Here is a 25,504-nt window from a genome sequence, read left to right as displayed (position 1 = left end):
GCAAATTGCCTGTATTCGTACAGTTATTTTGCTACATGGTCATTGTTTCAATCTTTTTTTCTCCATTTGTGCATTGTTTTGCGCATTGCGCTCTTCCTTTCAGTTAAACTTGATTATTCTACCTTAAAAGAAAAATTGCTGAGCACTTGGTTCAGATAGTTGTATGTACCTGTGTCTGTTCCTGTGGCAGACATCCCTCGTATAAACATGGAGTTCGTTACGTCTGTCTAGTGCTTTTGGAGCATGTCAGTCTTGCTGATTACAATGACCTCTTCTTTTGTACAAAACTTGTTTCGTTGTTGTGATCTCCTGTTTGAATTCCTGAAATTGGTGGTGGTGGTGGTACTGTCATACGGGAGCCAGCAGGCTTTGTTCTCCTGGCTAAATAGGTGGCCTAGGCAGTGTTGAGATTTTGTGCGCGAAGTCAGTGTCATCCAGTTTGCTTCATATTTGTGCTCCTATGAAATAATTTGTTATCCTCAAAGATGCAAATTTAGTACAAGAGCTGAGTTAACCAGTGGAGGTTTTAATACTCAGCATATCAACAAAGTTTGTTTCTTTGCCCTTTTGGAAGCTGTCTGGGAATCCTGATGCAGTTAATACACAATTTGCGTTTCAGTTCTGCTGAATAATTTGCACCTTTCAGGTAAGGAAACCCAAAGGATTCATTTTTTGACTTAAAAGTGCAACTACCAAGTTGAACTGGAACTCTGATTTGTTGTTCTTGTTACAAATCTATATTGAGCATCCCTAGCAGTTGGCATGATGAGTTATTGTGGATCGCTGCTGGGCAAGCAGCCCTTCTCTGATGGAGAAGATACGATCACTAACAGTTGACAGGGTGCTTCGCTTGAGAATTGAGAAGCAATTTCTTAGGATAGACAGCACCACCGCCTTACATGGTTTTTCTCACCCGGTGACCATTTCAAAATGAAAATTATCTGAAGAGAATTGCATTTCTATTCGTGGGGTCATAGAAGGTATTCCTGCAAATATGGAGTCTTCATCATGAAAATAATCATCCATCACTTGGAGGCTGAGATTCTTTGAGGGTCTAAATGTGAGGTGCCAGGACTAAGAGTGGAACTACAACTCCGAAACACAGGTGGTCTTTATACTGATGAGATTTTCTTTGAAGTATAAAGATGAAATGTCAAAGATCAAACTTTCTGAACAGGAAGATTTCACAATTTGTGTGGGTGATTAGTGCACTTGTGAGATTATTCTAACCCTGCTTGCAAAGTGCCTTTGCCCTGAACACCAGTAGGAAGTAGCTGTGATTCTGAAAGGGGGCCTAAAAGTAGCCAGTCTCCTGTTGGATGCAGGTGTCATCGTGGACCAAAACCGGTACTTGTTTCTGCAGTGCTACCCGTAGGCATTTAACATGTCCTCAGATTTCAGTTGTGCTTCTTGATGTTTAACACCTCTGAAACTCAGACTGCAGGCATCTCCAGCTGAGCACTGGGAAAAATAATGCTAGAATTGAGACCGCTTTCCTTGTACAGTACATCCTCTTGCGTGTTGTGTGGTGTTAGACGTTGCATTGCCTTAACTTTATAGCCTCAGCTCCTTTACTCTTAATGAGTAGCATTGGATTTAGCCCACTTTTAGGGCAGCTTTTTTTGGAAATAGTAATGTCATAAAGCTGTCCTGGAAGTTGTCCACTAGGTCTTCAGAGAATCTCAGGATTCTCGCGGGGGGACAGCAGACTAACCCGCCCTCTTTGTCACACACCCACACGACTCCAGTTTTTGCCTGATTCTGAGACGTGCAAAGGAACAGTTCTTCCTACCCTGCCCATTCTCTGTGTGTTCAAAAAATACGAAGGATCACTACCTGGGGAGGATAAAAACAGTTCTCTACGTCAAGCGTTATGAAGCATGGACACATAGATTAGCTGGGTTGTGCTTATTATGCCTCTCCATTGCAATGATTTACCATCATTTGTGAAAGACATTAAGGATGCAATTCTCCTACTCTTTCAGCATTTACATAATTTTTTTTCCATCAGAATCAATGGCAACTTTGTCATTAATTTCAGAGCAGACATATTTTAATCACAGTAGCTGTCAATCAATTACAGCTTTTATGTTTATTTAATAACAGAGCTGCAGGAGATCTCAGAAACTGTAGTCAAGATGGAGCCCTGATTGCACTATTTGTTACATTAAATATGTGAGGATGTGCCCCTGATCAACAGAAGAACAGCTGGAATTACGAACAGATGAATCATATGGGTTGGGGGAGAAACTGTGTGTTGGTATGTTGTTTTTGTTAGCAATGCTTTGTTTAAATTTCACTTGTGTTTAAACAGAATATGGGCCACAGGCCAAATTCATATTCTCAGTTTTGCTTCTACATTTTTCTTGCCTAACAAGATTGAAAGAATTTGAAAATTAATTTTTAGCATCTTGTATATTGTCACCTAATACCAAAACTTAAGTAAATGCAGATTTTGTTTAATTCATACAGCTTTGCTGTGCAAAGGTAATTACTGATCATGGGCTTTTAGCAACACTTATTAATCAAAAAAATCTTAGTCACATACCAGTAACACTTCTTATGTCTTGCTGGAATTTATTTTAGTTTATTTATTTTGGGAGAGGAACAATAGTAGTTAGGGTACAGATAGAGGTGGCAAGTTTACTGCACTGCTGTGATTTGACTTCAGTTTTCCAGAGCAGAACAGATGCTGCTTTAATCCACTGTTGCACAAAGCCCTAGTATTACATTAAGGGCGACTACAAATTTGGCTAAACAAATCTTTTGCTTCCTTATAATAGACAAAAGACTAGAAAATTTTTCATAAAATATTTGTATAGATGTCTTTATATATATATATGTATATAAAAGCATTTGATGTGACTAAAAAATCAAATGTTTTTGTCTGTGCAGGAGAAGCAGAAAATTAGAATGATGGCTTTGATAACATTTAATACAGGAAATTGATGTTGTATATCTGTTAATCAGATTTTTTCTGTAGTTCAGTGTCATCTGAGTTAAACTTGTGCTTAAAAACAAAGGACCCAATTCCCTCTAGCCTTGTGTTGTGCAAGCACAAACAAAATGTAATGGTTATGGTTTGGTTTTCCTTTATATAAATGACTAAATACAGGGCAGGCAGTAGAAGAAGAATCACAAAGATGATTAATCCTTTTGAGAGGAACTTGGATTGTTTAGTCTAAAAACTTCAGTTGTCCATAAGATCTGTTGGATTAACAAGGACAGACATGTCATGAGTTTAAATGTTTTGGTAGGAAGAGAGAAAAAGAAAACAAAGCTGCTTCTGCTTGGTGATACATATGCGACCTTTCAGGTCATCTTCATGCAGTGTAAAGGAAAGAAGACAACCCAGACAAACCCAGAGTGTTTTTCGTTACAGGGTATCTTTTACAGAAGTACTTACAGCTAATCCTAGATCTGCACTATGGAAAAGTTCACAATTTGACACTCCTACCGTTTTCACTCCCAACCTGATACCAGAATGGACCGAGCTTGATCTACCAGTCTCAGACCACTTGGGGAGTTAAATGCAGCTGTAGCTCTGAGCATTGCTGTGTGTTGTGTTGCATTTAACTTGAGTTAGCGTGTTCGTTTTGTCGTAGCCTCTAGCTGTAACAATTGCTGTTGCTGTCCGGTCAGTCTTCCTGAGCCTAGGCAGGGGCAGGCCAGGTCGGTACTTGCACAGGGCTCTGAGGGAAAGCCTCCAGGAAAGAATGGGTGACTTAGCTGGATGCACTCCTGCCTTTTAGGGGAGTACTGAAGACAGTGTTTCCCCTGTCACGTGTGGAGGTTGTGTTGCAGAAGTCACCATTCAAATGCGATGGACAGCCATGTGCCTGATCCTGCTGTCACAGTACTTCTAAAAGAACAGCCTGTTTAAACCCCTGACTTTCTGGTCATGCTTCAGCTTAGTAGCTGAAGCAGTAGCTTTTCTCTCAGCCTAAATTCTCTCTGCACTTTCCACTGGGAATAAAAATTATCTTCCTTCTTATGTGGCTCTGCACTATTGTGCTGTGCTGTTAAACAGCTGCTGAATTTCCATTCCGGAGGTGACTGGGGTGAGACTTATGCTTTGAAGTTAATGACGTTTCACAGGGTGTTGAATGTTAGATAACATTTTTAGCTATTCTTGAATCCTCAAAAGAAAGTTCAGTATTGCTGTTTATATATTCTTTTCTTGCATTTTATTCTGTGAGCCTTGTTTGTAAGATGCCAGTGTTGTGAAGCATTGGTAGAAGCAGTGGTTTCAAAAAGGAGCTGACTATAATGCTTGAAGTTTTTGGAGAACTGACCTTTTCAGTTCATAGATTCCTATTGATACTACTAGTTAATATTTTGTGGAACTGATGGAGAACAGAGGGTTGCTCAGCATTTACTGGTAATTGTCACAAATGGTTGCAACTTGTTGCAGGCTTGGATTTGTTGTTAGTAAAACATGATTAAGATGGTTTTGATTAGGTTAATCAAGAAGAAGAAAAAAATTTAGGCTTTCTTGTGCTATCAGAGTGCAGCATGTTACACATGCTTCTGACTTTTTGATTGACATTTCCAAAATCTGTATGTAAAGAGCCTGTATGATACTTCATTTTTGGTTCCCAAAATGGTGGCTGTTGTTTTCAGAAGTTGGACTTTTATTGTTGTCCTAAAAGAGCATTTTCTACTGTGGAAAGAACTGTGAATTAAGTTATGGTGAAGAGCCTATAAAGTCTAATAATGATCCAAGCTCTTCTTTAAGACCCCCCCCCCTTCTTTTCTAATGAACCAGAAGCCCAAACTCTCCATTCTGCTAACTTGACTTTTCAGAAGAAACAACGCAAAGTGATTTTACATCAGCTAGAGAGAGATTCCTGCTGGAGCATCTTCTTTCTGTTAGTGATTCCACATGTATTGTAAGGCTGGCAAAATGGTGGAGCCTTGTGTTACAGCCCCTTCTCACACTGGACGGGGTTGTGGTAGCATTGATCAGCCTTGCGTGCAGTCCCCAGCTGGTGCAAGGCCTATCAGCAGAAGCCAGGAACGGTTGCCTGTCCTGGGAGCAAGAGTTACGGAGCTGTGCTGGGCATCTGTCTGCTGCATCTAAATGAAGCTGCTTCTGAAGCTTGCACTGCAGTGCAAACTACCCATGACTCTAGTTCTGTGTATGTGCAATGAACGCTCTATTGTTAAGTATTGCTCCAAAGTAGCTTATAAAATTATTCATAATATGGGGCAGAACTTAAAATTTGATAATATATAGGCTTTGTAAGGAGAGAATTCTTGGCTTGCAGTAAGCTTTGAAATAGCATGTATAGGTTGCTGAGACAGGAATTGCTACCTGTGTTCCTTTTTTATTGTGATCAGTGAGGTGGGTCAAGCTCCTACTGAAAGCCTGTATTTAATTCCTTACTAACAGAGAAAGAGCTGTTAAAATGTACCGGCTCAGCATAAAGGAGAGGAAATGTAAAAGGAAGGAAGTTTGGGAATGAGAAAAAGCATTTGTCAGCTCTTTAACTGATTCAGAGGCTGTAGGGAATCTTCTGGGGTCTTGTTTGGACTGAGAGTAAAGATTTACATGCAGTAAGGAATTAGATATCTTTCTGAGTATGTCTGCAAGTATCTTCTGTATTTGAACAGACTGCCCAGGATCTAAGTAATGTTTAAAACATTGTCTTTACTACCAGGCTCCGTACTGCAAACATAAGATCTCTTACCATATTGTTTCCTTAACTATTATGCACTGTACACTTTGATACAAACCTGGGATGTGTTGCAGAGGATAAAAACCTCACTTTCATGAGGCTGTCTGTGATTAAAGACTGCTCTAGCAGTGATTCTGCTCCAGTAGGTTATAGCATAGACCTCTTTCAGAGTGTGAGGAGTGCTCAAGGCCAGTTCCCGTTCTCACTGAAGTCAATAGCAAAGCTGTACACTTCATTGGAAGCAGGACAAGGGCTTCTGTATTCTCATTTATCCATTTTCTTTCCTGCCAGGTGAGAGATTGTATGCATTTGTATGCTGGGAGTGCTTGTATGCATTTTTGCGTGTTGAAATTCCGTTATTTTCTCTTAACACTTAATGGGGTTTGTCTTTCCCCCACCCCCCAAACTTGACACAAGGTAGGAAGTCAAAATGCTGGGTTTGCATAGTGTTAAAATTGAGCAATATTTATGTATGCATATATAGATATACATGTGTATAAGTGTGTGTGTGTCTACATATACAGTAAAATTAAAGTTCTTTTTCTGGTTTGACTGTTAACAATTCATCTTCCGTTTGGATTTTGGCTTTTGTAAGTGTATCGCTCTATAACCTCATAACATTTACCTGTAACTTTAGGGAGAATCCAAACAACTGCTAGAAGTTGAACATTCTGATCTTACATTTACAAGTGGAAGAACTTTAGCAGATCACTACTTCAATCCAAGTGCGAGAACAAAGTATTCTGTTTCAGTCACACTCTTTTAAAGCACGCTTCAGTAGTTAATGACTGTATATTATTAACTAACCAAAATGGGATCCCTTGGTTGTTCTAAATAGGTTTTTTGGTGTAATGTTTGTTTGCTGCGTAAGTGGAAAGTATGGTCTAAAATAAATACAGTTGTGAGGTGATTGTGACTTTATCCAGTACAATGTTTGTTTTTCTTGTCGTTCCTGTTGCATGGGCCCTCTGCATGCCCTTTAACTGATGATTCTTAATTTTCCGCTGCCCAAGGATGCAGATGGACTTGAAGAAAAAGGCTGGCCTGCTCAAACTTTTTCCCCAGCTTCGTATACTGTACTTTATTTATTACCCTTTCAAATAGTAACAGGACAAAATGTTAAAATGAGTCAAATGATAGACTTTATCAAGTACGTTTGATCTAAGATTATAGTTTTGTTTTATATGTGAAATTTCAGTGCCTAGAACACTTTCCCACTCAGTACATAGCATTTCATTAAGGATCTTTAATTCATGTTTATGCTATATCAGCCTATAAGATAAACACCAGCCTATAAAGGGGGAAAAAAAAGAATATTGTCTACCAAGGCCTGAATGGGAAGAGAAAGCTGTTTAATTTCTTACAGAACCTAAATGCCAGCAAGCTGATTTCTGTTTCGGTGTCATTCAGCATCACCTCTTCCTCCAGTTGGCTTGACACAACAGCTGAAGCCACAGCAGAGGTCAGCAGCAGAGGTGAAATACAAGGTTGGCTGGTATAGGAGGCCAAGGATTTTTGCATTACAGCAAATGCTGCTTCAGCTGTGCATGCAAATCGTTTCTTTCTCAGCTGTAGAAACTAAATCTCTGTTTTTAAAATTAGCATTGTTTAAAGGTCATGTCAAGATAATATAAACATTAGAACGCATGTTAATATCTTACTATCTTAAATGTATGTTGTATATAGCATATGTGCACTAAATAAGAGAATTCCAAATGCTGAATAATATATTTGAATAAATAATGAATAGTTGAGGTCAAATGCTGCCACGGTTTTGTTCAGAAGCTCTGTGAATTTGTGAAATTTCTCTTACTGTGTAAGTACACAGTACTTACAGGAGTACTTTACACAGGAGGAACAGGATGAAGTCTGTAGTGGTAGGTAGATTTTCACAGGTTTAATTAAATAGTCAGATACCACAGATAAACTTACTTGTTAGCTTTAGTCCCCATAAGAAGGTAAATACCCTTTTGAAGCCTTCATGACATTTTCTAATGTTAGCATGCTTTATTTATGCTGACATATTGAGAAGCTCACCATAAAAATTCTATAAAACTTCTAAATTTGAGAACTCCTCTTCTAGTTACAAGCCTAAAATTATTAGTGTAGTCTCCTTCTGCTAATAACATTTTCTCTATTTTTTAACAAGTGTAAAATGTGGAATACAGTCACTGCTAAGCAAACATGTATTTGGTGGCGATTAGCACAGATTAGCCCTGGAGTGACATTCTCTTTCCCTACTTGGGGTGGGAGTTAATGTTTCTAAGCTGTGTGCAAGTCTGTTGATGCTGTCAGACTCATTTGATATTTTTGAACTGCTAAATAATGAAAATAATATAAAGCTTTGTCGTTAGCAGACAGGCTTCATAATACAGTAACTGGGATGGGGGAGGGTTTTCTTCTCTGCTCTGGTAGATACTTATCTGCTAGTCAACATGCTGTCACTGTTTGACTTAGACAAAGATGATGGATAAGGAGTTTAACCTTCCTCCTCCTCCTTGGAAGCTGAAGATAATCTCAAGTAAGCTCTCTTCAAATGGATATTTTTAGTGCTTAAATCTATTATAAAGGTTGTTCTCAAAAATGAAAAAGTTGAGTAGATTTCTGTTTGGTTTTTTTTTTCCATCATGCTTGTGTGCACATCCTGCTCTGAAAAACGGTGCATTAATTCCTGCGTTCCCTTTCAAAGCGGGGAGAAGACTCTCTCTTCTTTTTTTTTTGCCTACTCTCCATTGTTGTTAGTGGTATATAAGATTGTGGGTCAAAATGCAGGGTGGAGAAAAGAGGGGTGTGTGTGTGTGTGCTTTTTAATGACTTCCATGGGGTTATTTAGTGAGAATTAAAATTTGGTAGTGTCCAAATCAGTAGGTGTTGGGAGTTTCCCTGTAAGCTTGAATACAGGATTTGGACCAGTGAGTAAATGAAATTTTTGCGATCACATAGTAGTACTTGTCCTTGGAACCTTGCGCGTTCTCACTCAACTGCTGGGACTGTTCCAGCGTAACCTGGGTGTTACTGGCAGTCTGTCACACACAACTCTACAGGAGAGCGTGGTTGGTGTGTTTATTAGTTGTTACTGTTCACTTCTGAGAAACATGCAAATGTTGTCTGGATTTTTCTTGCAGTAATATTTAACTTCAATAAGACGAATTACCTGGGACATTACTTTGATGCGCATTCAAAGGTTTCGTTTGTTTTTAACAGAAACAGCTGAATTGTTAAAGTGCATTCTTAGTAAAATGATTTGGTCAGTATTTCTTTCCTGGATCAAAGCCTTTGTCAGTGACTGAATACTCTTGTCCATCATGATGACTTTGAACTGTTGGCAGCAGATATTTGAAGGTAGATTGGTTTGTTAATGTTATTACTTTTACTGAATTTGGGATTTGTGTAAGTTCTATATATAACTGACTTTTGTTTACTAGAATAGTACAAAACAGAAATGGTAATGAGAACTAGATCCTAATCTCTTGCAAATGGTGCTAATAATATACTTTTGTTCAAATATTCTCACTCCAGTGGGGAATACTGTAATGTGGAAAAAAAATACTGAAGAACTAGTTTATATGAACTGCATATGGCTAGTTTCGCATTTGAAGTTACATTACGATTTTTTTGTGGAGAGTAATTTGAGATAATACAATGCACACATCAGAGCTTTAATTAAATACACCCCCTCATGTATAGTGGAATGCACCACAGGTATTGAAATCTAAGCCAACTTTGAAGCAGTGGGGTGCACCCTTGTGTCGAATGAATACTTACGTTTGGATTAAGTTGCAGATGGGGAGTCATAGTTTTACTTAGCAGTGTTTTGCTTGTAATTGTGGTTTAAAATTTCTTATTTAAATTGGGGCTTAGTTGCCCTTGCAAGGGCAAAGTTATAGGCAAGGAATGAATTTTCTTAAAGATTTGTCCCTATGTGGAATGCCTTGATTTGACCTAAACATTTTTGCCATTTGAATGTTTTTTCCAGATTTCCTATAGGGAGTGTCTAGGCACAGCAGCTGCTCTAGCAGCTGCATTGGGCCTCTCTGTTGCTTGGAGCTAGTTCCATGGGTGGCTTCTGGGTGCGTTCTCTGAGCTAGGTAGAAAATTTGGATCCGTTTCAAGTGGATATATGTAACTAGGAGTTATGATGGGAGTTGGACTTTTTCAACCTCCAGATTTGAAAAAGAGGTAGTTGGGTAGAAGAAATAGGTAGCCCTTCTTTTTTCCTGGGCATTTGGGCATATTTATATAGCATATTTATTTTTGATTGGGATGGAAGTTTTATTGGGAGTCATGTTTATGAAATAAAGGTTTCATTCAGAAAGCTTCACTGTTAGCTTGGCATTTAAATCCATTTCATAAATCATATGGGAGAATCCCAAGGTATTTAGATACTTCATTTGTAGACACCTTGTTAATGTTTATGGATAGAAATATTTCTGTGACAAACAAATGACATGGCTTCAAGGAAGAGTAGACAAGTTAACAGTAGAGAAAGGAGAGATTTGACTGAAAACGTTTCATGAAGAGCAGTTCTTGCAAATGCTCCACAGTTGAAGCAAAATATGAAATCCTGAATGTGTAAATACTTTGTTAGGTTCTGTTTGAATTCAGGTTATGTGGGTTGCCTGGAGTCTTGACTGCCATCTCTGACAAGTGGTGCTCTACCGCGGTGATGCTTCAGTAATTGTCTGCTTCCTAAAAAATGGAACAGGGTGGTGCCATGGTGAAGCTGAGTAATGGTTTTACCATCTGATGCTGACTAGAAAGAAGAGAAATTGGCTGTTTTTATACTCTATTCATAATACTCGTGCACACCTTCCACAGTTTAGGGGTAAAAGGATTTGCTGTGTTTGAATTCATGTTCATTCTTTTATGGAGATGATAGTCTATGGAAACCATTTTTAAGGTGTAGAAGCCCAAACTTACTGTGTCGTCATACTTCTCTTCATTATTCAAAACAAATGTTTTACAGAATGAATATAATGCTGATTGGTTCTCATGCATGTACCATTTAATTACTAGGGCCTGTTTTCAATTTCATGTCTTTATATTACACTGTTGAAAGTCCATTCTAGATGGATGATGAAAATAACCAGTGATTTCAGAGAATGTTCATTGGTAAAATCATTTCTCAAATCTTTACTGTTTCGCTCAGTGGGTCATTTGGGTCTATTTTAAGATATTGCGTGCAGTTTTGGTTTGGCTTTTACATTATTTAGAAGCATGTTGAATTTCTTTGTTATTTTTAGTTCCAAGCAAAATCTACAGCATTACTGGCCTGAACATTTGGATGATTTCTGTAAGCATATGTTCTCATCATCCTTGTGTTTTAGTCCTACATGCACACTGGGACACTTCACTACTGGTAAAATGTGAGTTTTTTAGGGTGACTGGGAATACTGAATAAATCCTTGCATCTGATGTTATTGAGCTGTATATTTCATCTTCACATACGCATCATTTTAAAGATAAGCCAGTGGGCCTCAGTACAAAATGGGTTTCTGTTTTTCTGGTTGCCATCTCTTTCTTTCATAGTGTAGCCTTTCTGAGAGTTAAATGTCTGTGCCCCTGGATCTAGACTCACAGCTTCTCTGATCATTTTGCCATTACTGTCAGTGGAATGAGCAAATCTGTACTTATGGAAAAGCTTGGGCTTTGCTCTTCACTGAAATTTAGGGCTTGAGGGCCCTTTCAGTTTCTCCTCTTAAGCTCAAATGTCCGAGTTTTGGTTTTGCAAAATTTTGCCCTTATTTTGTTTGTTCTTGTTTTGCTAAGATAATAGTTGACAAGATTTGGAAGGAAGGGAAGGTATGAATATAAAAGCAAAAAATAAATCTCCAAGAGTAGCGGTAGATATTCAGACATTCTGAATAATATATTTTAAAATACAGTAGTGGTCTAAGCAATTAGCTAAGTGTAGCCTTTGTGATCAGAAGTATTAACTGAAGGTATAAATTGAGACACAGGGTAGAGAAGACCTGCCAGGTTTACACCAGGAGAAGAAATACTGTGTTCTGGTTGTGGACTATAAAAGCTCTATTTGCAGCTATAAAGGGTATCTTAAGCTAACTGTACAACTACATTTGGGGAGAGTCAGATGGATGAAGGAGGACAGATCTTTTCCTTAATAGGTAATTCTTGAGATGAACCTGCCACCTGAAGAGTGGGAAATAACTTTAAGAAAAATAGACCTCTTTCCAATTAGCAAAAGCATCCACTTTGTATTTTGTTAGCCTGGGTCTATTGTATGCTACTTTAGTCCAAAAGATACAGCCATGCACCACGTTATTCAGCCTTGACATCTAGACAAATTAGTTAGAAAATCAGCTTTTGGCAGCCACTGCCTGCACATGGGTATTACTCTTTGGTTCAGACAGAGCAGTGAGCTTTGCTTCTGTAGCTGCTTGTGCTCCGCGTGCATCATGGGTAAATGCAGGGTGAGCTGCACTGCGGGGTGAGCCCTATCTCACTGCCCTGCTGATGAAGCAAACGCGTCCTGCTCACGTGCACGTATGTTCCTTCAGTTGGTGTATTCTGATTTAAAGATGTTTGTGGAGCATGTGGCTTAGGTCTTGCAGGAAATCTAGAGGCATGCATGCAAAAAAGAGGAAAATGCTTGAATCCATCTATATTTGATGTTTTGTACTGGCTTGTATTCTTTAGAAAAAGTAAAATTGATCTGATTTTCACCAGTAGTTTTATGCATCTATGGAGATATTTATGTACTCAGTCTGTTTCCATTTTATTGAAGTCTTTTTTCTTCCCAATGTCGTTAAAATACTGGGGGCTTTTTAAACATTCTTACAAGTTGATGTCTATGCAGGCAGAAACTTCCAGTGTCAGCTTCTCAGAAAATACTGATTCAGTCAGTGCTGGCCACTCTTCCAAGAAAGTAATTTAGATGTAGAAAGAAACGTGTTTTTCATAGCTCTGTTTTAAACCTTTGTTCATGCAAAATCATGTTCATAGTACTAATTACTTTAAATACTTAGTTTTCCATTTTCACTGTTTAGCTGCTTCATCCTATGCTTTTCTGTGAAATACTGGCAAGAAATCTTTCTCTTTTTTTTTTTCCTGGTTTGTCATATAATGAATCTCTATTTTCTGCTGAGACAGGAATGTGATACTACAATTGGAGTCTGCAAAACAAAAGGTTGACTTCAGCTGTTTTCCATTGTCCTGGTGTTACACGATTGCAATACTGAACATATTGAAGCTCTCCCTAGTAGTATGCCATTGTATGTTGCAGAGAGATAAACTAGATTCATCCACTAATTTTTTTAAGTGCTGAAATGGTCAGTAGTTCCACTGGACGTGTCAATGGCAGATGCCTCACTTCAGAGACCTGTGTTAAGAAGTTCTATTCCTAGTCCTACTTGGGACTGAGTCAGTGTTATATTCTCTGTTTTATGCAGTGCAGTGAATTTAGACCTAGCTCTTTTTTATAATCCCTGGTTAATTTAAAAGCCTCCTTTTACAGAAGAGGAAGCTAATGAACAGAAAGGTAGCTCTTGTGTTTCTGGAAATGGTAATTCCTTTTAGAAGGAAGGTGCCTGCCTTGAGATAACTGGAAGCTGGTTTTCAGAGGTGTTCTGTGCTCAGTTGTTGATTTGCGTTTCTGTTGGTTTGGAATCCTAGAGTGTGTAGTTCTGGAAGATCAGGTCCTGAATATTCCAAGTTAGAAATCCAAAATCAGCAATATTTTTTTGAAAATTTGGGTCTGCTTGCCACATTCCTTGTGATAGAGCTGCAATTAGAAGCTAGGTCCCTTGACTGAAGTCGCCGCATGTCATTGCACAGCCGCCACTTGTCTGATGACATTCCAGTTTGCATTGACGTGCCATTTCCATATCGGGGGAAATGAAGCAGTGTTGGCTGGCTCTGCCTGACTAGACTGTCTCTTTAAAAGTTTAGAGGAAGGTGAGTGAAGAAACAGCAGAAGCTGTGTGAACTCTCATTTGCTTTATCCTTATTTGTAAATACATTTTTGGAGCTGCGTAGTAATAAAATGGCTCCTTTAAAAGTTCTTGTATTTCCTCCTCATTCTTTGGTAGGTTTGGATGGAGAAGAGTTGATTACTTCAGGTGTGTAGGTTTGATCTTCCAGCCATTAAGCAACTCTTAGCTACGGGAGAGTGTGCAATCTGGCCCAAGAAGCTTGTTAATATGGAGTAGTGCCTAGTCTTTTCATATGTGGTGGTGATAAAAGAAAGCATGGAAATATAAAAATGGGCAGAAGCAAACAGAATAGGGGACAATACAAAATGGTTAGAGCTGGAGAACCTGAAAATGATTGCTTTTGGTTATTGAAGAGATAAGGAAAGAGTAAAAGATCACAGGAATTAGTGTATAGCATTGGTGGGGAGGAGAGAGCGGAAGAGAAAAAAATCTGCTCATCCATACGAAAAACGTGTGTGCAAGGTGGACGCATGGTGTTGTACTGGAGAGGTGTCTAGCTACTCCCCCAGTCACAGGGGACCGTACTCTAATCGTTGTTGCAAGCCTGCAGCAGAGTCCCTGCCGGTTGTGTGTGTGTTGCCATTTTCCAGTGGTTCCATCACTGGATAGATGAAAGGTCCTTCTAATAGACGTACTGTGCTTGGCTCACGTCTCCACTCTGGTGTGGCCCAGAGGAACCCTTTTCACATGCGGCCTTTTGGAATAAAGGTGGACAGGATGAGCTGATATGATACGTACTGCTGCTGCACAGGGCTCTGTTCGCACTTACTTCGTGATGGAGCGGTGAATTTTGTTGTCCTTAAAACTTCACACAAGACCTCTTTATTGAAATATTTCTCCTTTTTACGAACATATATAAAGTAGTAATAAAAAGAAAGCAAGCTGTTTTTCTTTGCCAGTGGATTTTCTCTTTTATGAAATTATTCTTACGAAGCTTCTGCTGATTTTAAATTAATGGATGAGGAAGGGTCGAAGGGGAGAAAACCTTCAAATGTGCAGTACCAGTTGTGCATGCTTGTTTGCTGTAAGGGTCCGTCGTGCTGTTGTGCAGGAGGCATCGTGTTGTAAAAGATAATTACTTCCCTGCTTCAAAGGTCAGACGTGATGGCAGGGAATAGGCCTATGAGCAAAATGAGATCAAGCATTGCAGTCATTCAAGGATCGTATTTATGTCTGGGAAAACTACAAAAGACAAACTAAAAATAAAGAAGAAATCCTCAAACTTTAATCAGAATTTGAGGTAGACCCCCTTTGAGCTTTTTCTGACCAGGGCTGTAACCTTATTGTTGACGACATTAAAAAGGTTTTGAAGTGATCCTTTGAAGGAATCGTTATTAAAATGCTGACATGAGATTATAATTAAGGTAAAACGATTATTAAATAGTTTGCAGTTTAGGGGAGAGGAAGACAAAAAAGTCACAGAATCTAAGAAGGGGGAAATACTGGTGCTTCTTGACTTCCTGCTTATTATGAGTGTATTCTGAGACACATATCCCAGGCTCGCTCGTAAGTAGGCTTTTGACTGGGAACCCCTGATGAACAGAATAGCGTGGCCTCACCAGTCAGCAGAAGAAATGTATTTTATTATCGAAAGATATAATACGAAACATTTTAATGTAATATTATTTTAATAGATACTTTAGAGAGAATGATTTGTTTGTTGTTAATGGGTGGTTACACGTTTTCAATGTCGCCAGCAAAACTCCGGCTAATTTATCATTTTTAAGTTGAAAGCCAGCTGTATCATTGAGGGAAAGGGATTTAGTTTCCTGTCAGCTTCCTTTCTGGAAAAAGTGATGTGTGCGGACTGAAAATATTTCCAGCTTGGGTAAAGTATGTTTGTAAATGCCTTTGGGGAGAGTCATATTTTGATGGGCAAAGAAAGGACTTGCTCTCAGTTTTACATGTTTATAGAAACATTTTGAGAGATCTAAGGGGCTTTTTTTCTCCTCCACTTACGGAAAAGTACACTCTGTTCGAGCTGGTGGAGTTTTGTCAGCGTTAAGCTTGCTCTGCTCTGGCGGTGCAGCCCGGTGGCGAGCGTCCTTTCACAACCCCCTCTGTACTTTGAACTGTTGCACGGGCTGGGGGGGTTGCACGGGCTCGGGGGTAGCGCAGATCGCGGCATTTCGTTTCTGAGAGGCAGCAGCAGGGCTTTACTTTTTAAGTTTGCATACACGTGTGAATGAAAGCAGCACATGAAATAAAAGCCATGGGGAGAGCGTGTGGAGTTTTACTGCTTTAGAGGATGTACCTGTTCTTAAATCAAAAGGTAGGGAAAGTAGTGCAAATGCATATGCTTATGTGTGGGGCAAATGTGTTTTTCCTAAGGCTTTTGAGTGATTGAAAAAATAAAAGTTTGTTTCTCTATCAGTGCTCTGTGTACACAGGGTGAAGCAAATAATAAATATTTATGTGAAATGTATAGAAAAGAGACGCTGTGGAAGACTCGGAGCACACACACTGTTGCAGTGCGAGAATGTGTTACTGTACATATAAGACAAATACAAATCATCATTACTTCGGGATAAGCCTTGACCAAGATTCGGTTTTGAAATTATCACTGTTGTGTGATAAAGTATTTGGTATAAAGTATTTTTCTTTCTTTTATTCCTTAGCGGTAACAGCAGTCATGTGAAAACAGAATGTTTTATTTGCCAGATAGCTTCTGCTGTGTATTCCCTACCTGAAACTATTTTCCTTTCATTAGCTAGAAACATCATCCCTTGGGATGCTTTATTATAAAGCATGCCAAAAATATCCCATGGGAGCATTCTTTTGCTAGCAGAGAAATAGATGAGAGTTCTCCTATAGGTATTTTTCCCAACTTTAATTTCTAGAAACGTAGTAGCTCAAAAGATCCATTAAATCCCATATTTCCTTTGAGTAAAGGTAAAATAATACTTTCATGTTGAATTGTAATATGATGATACGAAACTACCGTTTTATTTGTCATAGCAAGGAAGAAGATACAAATAGGCATCTGTGGTTTTGAAGCAGACCAACTTGGAAATGGGTGGAACAAATTCTTTTAAGAAATGAATAGTTTTCATTTATTTTACGTGGCAGTTCCTAAGTGAATTACTCAGGATATTACTAATAATTGCTAGGTAAAGTTAAGTAATGCTTGAAATCTCCATTTTCCTGCTTGACTCATGCTCTAAACATGACCTCTGCAACAAAAATAGAGATTTGCTTAGGTTACAGTGAAAACTATGGTATTTGACATGGTACCCACATAACCCTGTAATAACTGCATTTGCATTTGAACACAGTGTGCTGGACGTCTACATAAGATGATATTTAGCAAAACGATGCTATTAGTTGCTGAGAATTTTGGTACACAGTACTTATTTGAGGATTTTCCTGTTTTTTCTTTATCCATCTAGTGTTGAGGGCGAGGCTCCAAGTAGTGAAACTGGCACATCTTTGGATAGTCCATCTACTTACCATCAAGGACCTATAACGCACAGTTCAGCGATAAGCCCGGACCATTACGATCATTCTGCTTACGGGCTGTATTCTGTCTCCCCTGGGCAACAAAGATCTCGGAGGCCCAAACTTCAGCACTCCACATCCATTCTGCGAAAACAAGCAGAGGAAGAAGCTATTAAAAGGTCAAGATCACTTTCTGAGAGCTATGAACTCTCTTCAGACCTACAGGATAAGCAGGTATTTGAGCTATGTTATGTCGCTTATGGAAAACGCAGCATGTCTGTAAACCAGGAAAAATGTTCTGGTAACTTGGGTTGTGATGCTGAAAATACCATTTTTTCTGCAACCAACTTAGGTCAATATGAGCATAGTATTACTGAGCTTTCTGACTTTTTCTCTGTGCTTTCTCTCTCCCCCTGCCCCCAAAGAAACACCTGAAAGATGTTAATAATATTAAAAGTGAAAACAGTTCTCCCAGGAATTATGTTTTCATACTCGGGACTCATATTGTTTATAAGAATGCAACAATGCAAAATATTTATCTAAGAAAATGAGTCATTTTAAACTCAGGATGTCTTTGTTGCTGCTGAAAGAAAGGAAGAAATTATTGCCACTAACGTGCTCTCAAATCTGTGGGATGAATTTGAGGTCTTTGCCTGGTTGAGTAAAACCCAGTAAAACTCTTTTAGGCTTTGCTAACAACTGGATAGAAGCTGTGTAAATGAACAAAGCCTAAGAAGGCACTTCTGTAAGACAGGGAGCCTCAAGTGTACATTTCAGGCTTTACTCTGAGTATAGTCTTATTTGAAAAATGTTTATAGCCATGTAATTTCCATATTCATCTTTAGAAATCAACGTCTTGATAGTTCAGGTAAGCAAATATGCAGTATACCCTTGATTTCAGTGATAGCTGAACAGTAGCTCACACATCAGTGTATGTTTTTGTTAGAGATCTTTCTTGCCAAATGATACTTTGTTTACTGTGAATCTTTGTGGTATTTTGCACAGTCGCTGGGACTGTATGTGAACATGGACAACATGAAAGCAGGCGAAGTGCTGCAGATGGGAAGCAAGCTATTCCTGATTTTGGGCCATATATTGATGGCATGTTAAATTCATATGGGTTAAGTCTCATTTGCCATCTGTTTGTTTTCCCAAAGGTTAAGCTTATGCCAGCTCTGCTATTAAATTGGACTTCCTTCAGAGCTCTGAAACATTACTTGCCTTTCCACCTTTGACAGTCATTTTTGCTAGATGTTGCTTAAGGGATTGCTATAGAGTGTTAGGCTTACTAAAGAAGTCTCCTGCACTGCAGCTATTCCACAGAGCCTAATTCTGCCTGTCCTTTTATGCCAGTTTGACAGAGAATCAGGTTTGCAGATGTTATTTAGTATTTGTTCAGGGAGTCCTTCACAGTAAAAAGTCACAATGAAGATTGATACCTGAGAGTTGTTTACTGCTTTTGAAAAGCTCTCATTGAAATTTCAGAAGATACTTAAACTATTTAGGGAAAATGTCTTAAGACTTTAACCAAAGGCAGTATATGCATTAAAAATTATTAGGAATTTTAGCCACAGGTCTAGTAAATCATGTAGGTAGTTTCCAAAATACTCTTGATTTAAAATTCCCACCAGAACCCCCTAGTTTATGATACTCAATGATGATGTCATTGTCTTTGTGAATCCAAAGGACAATAAGCTTTTTGTAGGAATAAAGTCCAGACAATTTTTGAGATAGTTTATTTTATAGAATTTTAGATTATATTTAATTTTTTCACACCAGCTTTACAAGTTTTCTTTTCCTTTGGTTTGACATTTAATTTTGAAAGGGCAACTAAATTAATGAGTAATTCATAGTTTGTTTTGAGATTAGTCCAGCAGAATAATCTCTTACAATGCATTACCCACACATGACCTAATGTATACTACTGATAGAAATGGCAGCAAATGTATGACATCAGTGGCAGGGTTGTGATAGTTTTTAATTGTTCTTTTTTTTAATATTGAGAGTGCCATATAAGTAACCTCATTTCCTCTTCAGGCAACATGTAATATTAACCCCACTTTAAGATGAAAGACTAAATGACTTGTTAAAGAGGATGTAGAAAATTTTTCAGAGAATTACAGATTCCTGGCTCAGAGATCAGTCATAGCTTTTTGAGTTTAGTTGAACGAAGTTTCAAGATACAGTCAGAGGAGCATTTCTTTAGCAATAGTCCTGTTCTGAGCAGCTAGCTTCCTCAGTTATGCCAGTAACTGTGCAAAAGGGTTTATGCATCCGGATACAAAAGCAGATCAGTGATTTGAATTTAAAAACAACCTTGCCAAAAAAGAGATCATTTTTAATGTGGAAGGAGAATGGGAGCTGCTGAACCTCACAGTAGCACTGAAAAAAATACTTCTCCAACTATGCCCAAATAGTAGATCCAATGGACTAGAGAATATTTTTAGTAGTATTTAACCGCAGCTGGTTACACAGAATGGAGAAAAAGGCCCTCTGTGCATCAATATCTGAACTTAACAGTTGCTTAGAGAGATCCCTCAAGTATGGGGTGTGTGTGCGTGTAAATAAAACATAGGGACTAATGGAAAAGGGTACCTGCATTTGGGAGAGTGGAGAAATGACGTTTGAGTCATTTGAGTGTTTTGGAAATTGCATGTGTATAAGCAAAAAAGCTGCCAGAGAACTGGCATTTTTATGGGTCCTGCTACACATACTGATTTGTCATGGGTGTTTTGTGTTTATGAATAATACAGATCCAGCAAAGACTAATCAGGAAGACAGAAATTAAATACTGGGAAAAAAAATTGGAACTAAAAATAGATACTCATCTGGTTTAGTGGTTTCAAATAAGTGATGTTTTTTCATATTTTGGAAGGAAATGTCTGAAAATATCTAATGAGTAACAGTGTTCCAAAGTCATTCCAATGTCATTTTCTCTAGGTTAAATTGATATCATTTATAATGTATTTATTTTGCATATTCATTCCATTAAATGGAAATGCTAGTAATGTTGAATGTAATTACAAAAATGAAAACAGATTTGAAATTTCCTTTAGAAACTCTGAAAAATAGAGGCAGTGTGCATGTTTTTAATCTCTTGAAACAACAGCTCCTGAATTGTGTGGTCTGGGAGGTTCAGATTTCCTTCGATACCAGGCTTGGCTGAAACTATGCTCCCTGGTTTTTATTCGTGTAGAAAGTGACACATGCATGGTAAGACAATTGCCTCTTGTAGAATTTATTACCAAAATACGTCAATTTGTGTTACACCTGAATTCCACCTTTGCAACAGCTTTCCCTACAAAGAAAAAACAACTGCATCATGCCACATTAGAGTCCTATTTTGTCTGCTTTGACAAGGGCATGCCAATCTAAACATATGAAAACTGAAATTTAAACACAGACATGCACACAAATTACCAGCACCTTAATTTTGTATGACATGGTTCACATACCCATACTTTTGTGTCTGTATTTTTATGGTGGACTTTGCAAATGACTGTCCAGTTCGTTATTTGTGCAGTTGTTAGTCTGGAGCTTCACAGTTTTACTTTGAAAAACGGTATACACCAATGTGAAAAGTTCTTGATAATTATCTTAAAATCATTTTTTAATACTTTGAAGACATTTGTCGTGTTATAACCTGCATCAAGTTACAAAGCAATTATGTTTCTTCCTTTTTGTAGGTGGAAATGCTAGAACGGAAATATGGAGGCCGTCTCATAACTAGACATGCTGCTCGTACTATACAAACAGCTTTTCGCCAGTATCAGATGAACAAAAATTTTGAGCGTCTTAGAAGTTCTATGTCTGAAAATCGCATGTCAAGACGCATTGTACTGTCCAATATGAGAATGCAGTTTTCCTTTGAAGGACCTGAGAAAGTCCACAGCTCTTACTTTGAAGGAAAGCAAGTTTCTGTTACAAATGACGGGTCAAAACTGGGATCCCTGGTACAATCTGAATGTGGTGACCTTGGAGAGCCAGCTACAATGAAGTCTCCAGCAGCATCTACTGATTTTGCAGATGCTATAACAGAACTGGAGGATGCTTTTTCCAGGCAAGTGAAGTCTCTTGCAGAGTCCATTGATGATGCGCTAAATTGCCGTAGTCTTCATTCTGATGAAGTCCAGACTCCAGATCAAGTCAGAAGTCGTGAAATGGAAAGAGATAGTTGCACTCAAACTAAACCAGCAATCCATAACGTGGATCACAGGAAGCTTGATGAGATGACAGCATCGTATAGTGATGTTACATTATATATCGATGAGGAAGAGTTATCCCCACCCCTTCCCCTTTCCCAGTCAGTGGACAGACCATCCAGCACAGAATCTGATATGAGGCTTCGATCAGTGAACTCTTCTCAAGAGTACTGGTCCATGACCCACAAAGATGATAAAATAGACACTGATACAAGCTGCAGGAGCACCCCTTCACTGGAATGTCAGGAACAGAGGATGAGAATGGATCATCTGCCATTGCTAACTATAGAGCCACCCAGTGACAGTTCAGTGGACTTGAGTGATCGCTCAGAGAGAGGTTCATTAAAGAGACAAAATGCGTATGATCGAGGAATCACTAGTCAACAAGGAAGCCCAAAACACATCCCTCACAGTATTCCTGCCAAGATTATATCCCGAGAGGAACAAGACGCAAGACATAGGCCTAGGCCTATAGATAGTCATTTAGCTATAAATGGCACAGCAAACAGGCAAAGCAAATCGGAATCTGATTATTCGGATGGAGACAATGACAGCATCAACAGCACTTCCAACTCTAATGATACAATAAATTGCAGCTCAGAATCTTCTTCTAGAGACAGCCTAAGGGAACAAACCTTGAGCAAACAAACATACCACAAAGAAACTCGTAACAGCTGGGATTCCCCTGCCTTCAGTAATGATGTTATCAGGAAACGCCATTATAGAATTGGACTGAACCTTTTTAACAAGTAAGTACGGCGTTTCCTCCTCCTCTCTGTGTAAGGTAGAATTGCAGCCACTGGCAAAGAATGTTTAACTTTTGTCAGATAAGTAAGACTGCGGTCTGAAATTGGCTTTTCCATAAAAGAAAGAAAGGAAAAGAAAAAGTACATTCCTTTAGTGGAAGTGTGGGAGATCTTTAAAGAAGTAACACTTTAAAAGAAAAAAAAACCTGTTCTCAAAGATCAGAATAGACAGACATGGCAATAGGCCATTAGGTCAAACAGCTCCTTTGCCTGCTGGTGGTGACTCTTCATGTTAAAGGGTCTTGCAAGTAAAGCAGACATCTTCACAGTTAATCAGCTTCAGGGGAAAAAAAAGATCAACTTTGTTTTATAGTAAACTATTCGAAAGGATCAGATCCTTTCTTGTTGAAAATTGTTCCTTTCATCCTGACCTATTTTTGGTGTTTGTGGATTCAACAGAATAGATTCAAGATTTCTTCCTGCCCTCGTCATGTAGGTGTGGAAAGCTTGTCATATGGGCATTAAAAATAACAAGCAGTATGAGATGAGTTTTCCTGTTTAACTTAAGCAGGACCTGAAATTTGTTCAGTAGATTTCATCAAAACTTTGATAGTAAAAAACAATGCACTGAATATATTATGCCAAATATTTTAAATACAGCATTATCACTAAATATGTATTTCTCTGTCTATTAATTTTCCCATTTATGGAGTTTAAAATTCTTGTAGAGTAACATTCTTGAGCTTCTTTATATTTTATTGGAATACTTTTGGCATTACTGTATGGCTGTAGAAAACCATGAATATGATGACATAGGGTAGCAAACTACACTTCTGAAACTCTGTGTATTCACATTACTGGAGTTGCACCGATCTCATTTGAGCTCTCATAATCTGAAGGTAAGAATGGGTAGGCGCTTGGCACTACAGGTCTCAGAGTGTTTTCTTCACTGCACCATCAAAGCCTCCCAGGCCAACGTCCCTGCCTCTAGCACGGGCATAACGTAATTACCTGGCACTAGTGCTTATAAAGCTTCTCAGAACACTCAGATCAGAGATGCCAAATGACAAAATCCGTTCTTATTTTTCTTCCAGATATTGTTGGCAGCTTGCAGTGTGCTTGTAGAAGTTTTTAAAATTCTCTGCAGAGTACTTCAGGATCTCTCTATGAAAACTGTGTAGCTTCTGAAGAGCTAGGAGATATTTCAGAGTGTGTTGCCATAGACCTTGACTCTCAATTTCCTACAACTGAAGTTCAGCCCTCCTTTTCAGCTTGCAGTTCTGTGATTTGTTTTGTTTGGATTAATAGATCAGTGGTTCATCATACAATAAATATGTTGTAACATTGGAAATAATTTAAGTCTTTTGATGCCTTAATGTGAGGTTATGCATTACAGTACCAGGTATGGATCAGGCAAGTTTGGATGTAAAAACTTTCAAGTTTGTTTTTAAATCTTTGTAGAAGAAGTTAATAGGCCATTTTACGAGTCTTTAACCAATTGGAAGTGTGTGAGTCAAAGGTTCTTTGCAAACTTTCTGTGCTCAGGAAGTAGACTGGGCAGGAAGGTGTGGCAGTTTGCTTTTTTAGGATATTTGAAAACACTAACACCCTTTGGTGGAGGGAGAAGGTGCTGGTACTGTCTGGCTGATACTTAAAATACTTGGTGTTTGCTCATTATTCGTATAGTAATTAAGACTTAAGCAGTCTATGATCAGTGAACGCCTGGCTTGGTAATATAGTCTTTTGAGTCAATTGCAGAAGGCGGAGGAGAAAAGGATGAATGGAAAAAGTGCTCAAGCACCATGCAGAGATGAATGGGAGCATGGGAAATTGTCAGATGCTTCCCAGTCATATCAGTAGGAGGCTGAGAGTGAAAAATAAACATCAAAAATAGAAAAAAAATAGAGGAGACTGTTCTTTGAAAGACATGTAAGACATCTTGCTGCATTGAATGCTGAAGAATAGACTTTAAAAAATGTATATATATTTTTATACTTACAGCTTTTGATTGGCTAGGAGGTGACTTGTTGCAGTTTCTGAGCAGTGAATTCTAAACCACAGCACTGCACAGAACTCCAGGCAGCAGCTCCGTACGTGGTGATCTGCTGTGTTTTCCATTCCCCTCACCCTCTTTTGTCTCCTGTATTGATCTGGAACTGGAGGTTCTCAGTACCTTCTGCTGAGTCACTCTGATTCTGTGAGAGCTCAGACAGTCCCCCATTAGCCCGCATACTTTGCTTTTAATTGTGGCTCTTCGAGTCCACAGAGATTGTGATATTTCATTAATAGCCTTATTTCCCCTCTTTGCTGTGTCAGCTGTTAAACCATCACAGAATCTAATGGAGCGTGAATCTGTGCTCTTTCAAAAAGTTAGCTGGGAAAACTTCCAAAGCTTTGTTCTTCAAAAAGTTCAGAAGGAGAATATGAGAATATATAAGTGGGATTGCAAATTGCATTTTTGAGGTAACTAAAGAGATAGAGATTGTTTTGGGGTACTTGAAGGGATTTACAGGTGATGGTTTCTTCAGTGTGAAGAACCTTTTCTGCATAGTTGATTTAGTTTCAATTAATTTCTGAGCAGCATGCAAATAATATAAATTAGCCCATCATTCTCGGCATACAAGGAGTGTCGTAGTATCTTATGTGTCCAAAAGTTTCTTAAAAAATAAGTCACATCCAAGATGCCAGTTCCTTTGAAGTCTGCTATTTCACATGTAGGACAACGGAAAGGAGGATTGTCCAACCTGAAGTTCATTGTTACACACGCGCCAAGTTGGCCTGCAGGTCAAATGGACTGTTTCCAAATCAATCCCATCTTCTCAGTCTCTGTCATGACTTGACCAAAATGCAGCTGCCCAGCATCTTGTATGAGAATGGTGTGCTTCCACATTCAGTCCTGTGTTGCAGACTGCTTGCGCCTCCCATCATGTGACCAGATGTACACCCACAATGTGATGGGATACTTTTTTTTAATCTACTCTCCAGTCATCAAGTCAGTGCAGTAAAATCGTTGGGATGTCTTTTGATCGTGTAATCATCCATGACACATTTATGATAGTGTAGCGAGGGAGGAGTACCAGTCTCTGCAGTGAGTTCCTGAGAGGATGTGTGCTCCACCCATGCAGCAGGACTCTGCACTGGAGTGAAAAGCAGCAGCTTTGGAAGCTACCTATTTCGAGAAATCAGGATTTGTCCAAAAGTCTGTATGTGGCGGAGGAAGTTTTAGAGCTGGCCTTTAGAAGTTGTTCATGTTAATTCTATTGTATCTTTGGAATCTTTCTTACAAATTAAGAATCCCAAACCTTGATTAACAAATAATCATTTCATTTCACTTCTTTCTTGTGTATGAAGCTTGGTTGAAATACAAAAAATTTAGAACTGAAGAAAGTAAATGTTTGACTTTTAGCAGAGAAAATCTTTTTGCTTAGTTCACTAGGAGTGTTGAAAGAGTAGGGTTTTAAAACACATGGAAAGTCACTATCCCT

At 38.6% G+C, this 25,504-nt stretch overlaps 1 protein-coding gene across 12 annotated transcripts in view; it reads left to right on the top strand.

Annotated features, from left to right (window-relative positions):
* IQSEC1 (IQ motif and Sec7 domain ArfGEF 1) overlaps nucleotides 1-25,504 on the top strand; it is a 340,763-nt gene that overhangs the window by 270,357 nt on the left and 44,902 nt on the right. For all 12 annotated transcript variants that reach the window (XM_064518855.1, XM_064518856.1, XM_026099533.2 and 9 more), the window contains 2 exons: nucleotides 17,023-17,305; nucleotides 20,758-22,022. In XM_064518855.1, the coding sequence (XP_064374925.1) occupies nucleotides 17,023-17,305; nucleotides 20,758-22,022 (1,548 nt within the window). The remainder of the gene's footprint in view (nucleotides 1-17,022; nucleotides 17,306-20,757; nucleotides 22,023-25,504) is intronic.

This window comes from Dromaius novaehollandiae, chromosome 12, assembly GCF_036370855.1.
Source record: "Dromaius novaehollandiae isolate bDroNov1 chromosome 12, bDroNov1.hap1, whole genome shotgun sequence".
Classification (NCBI taxonomy): domain Eukaryota; kingdom Metazoa; phylum Chordata; class Aves; order Casuariiformes; family Dromaiidae; genus Dromaius; species Dromaius novaehollandiae.
The sequence above is the reverse complement of the archived record's forward strand: the minus strand, read 5'-3'. Positions and strand labels throughout refer to the sequence as shown.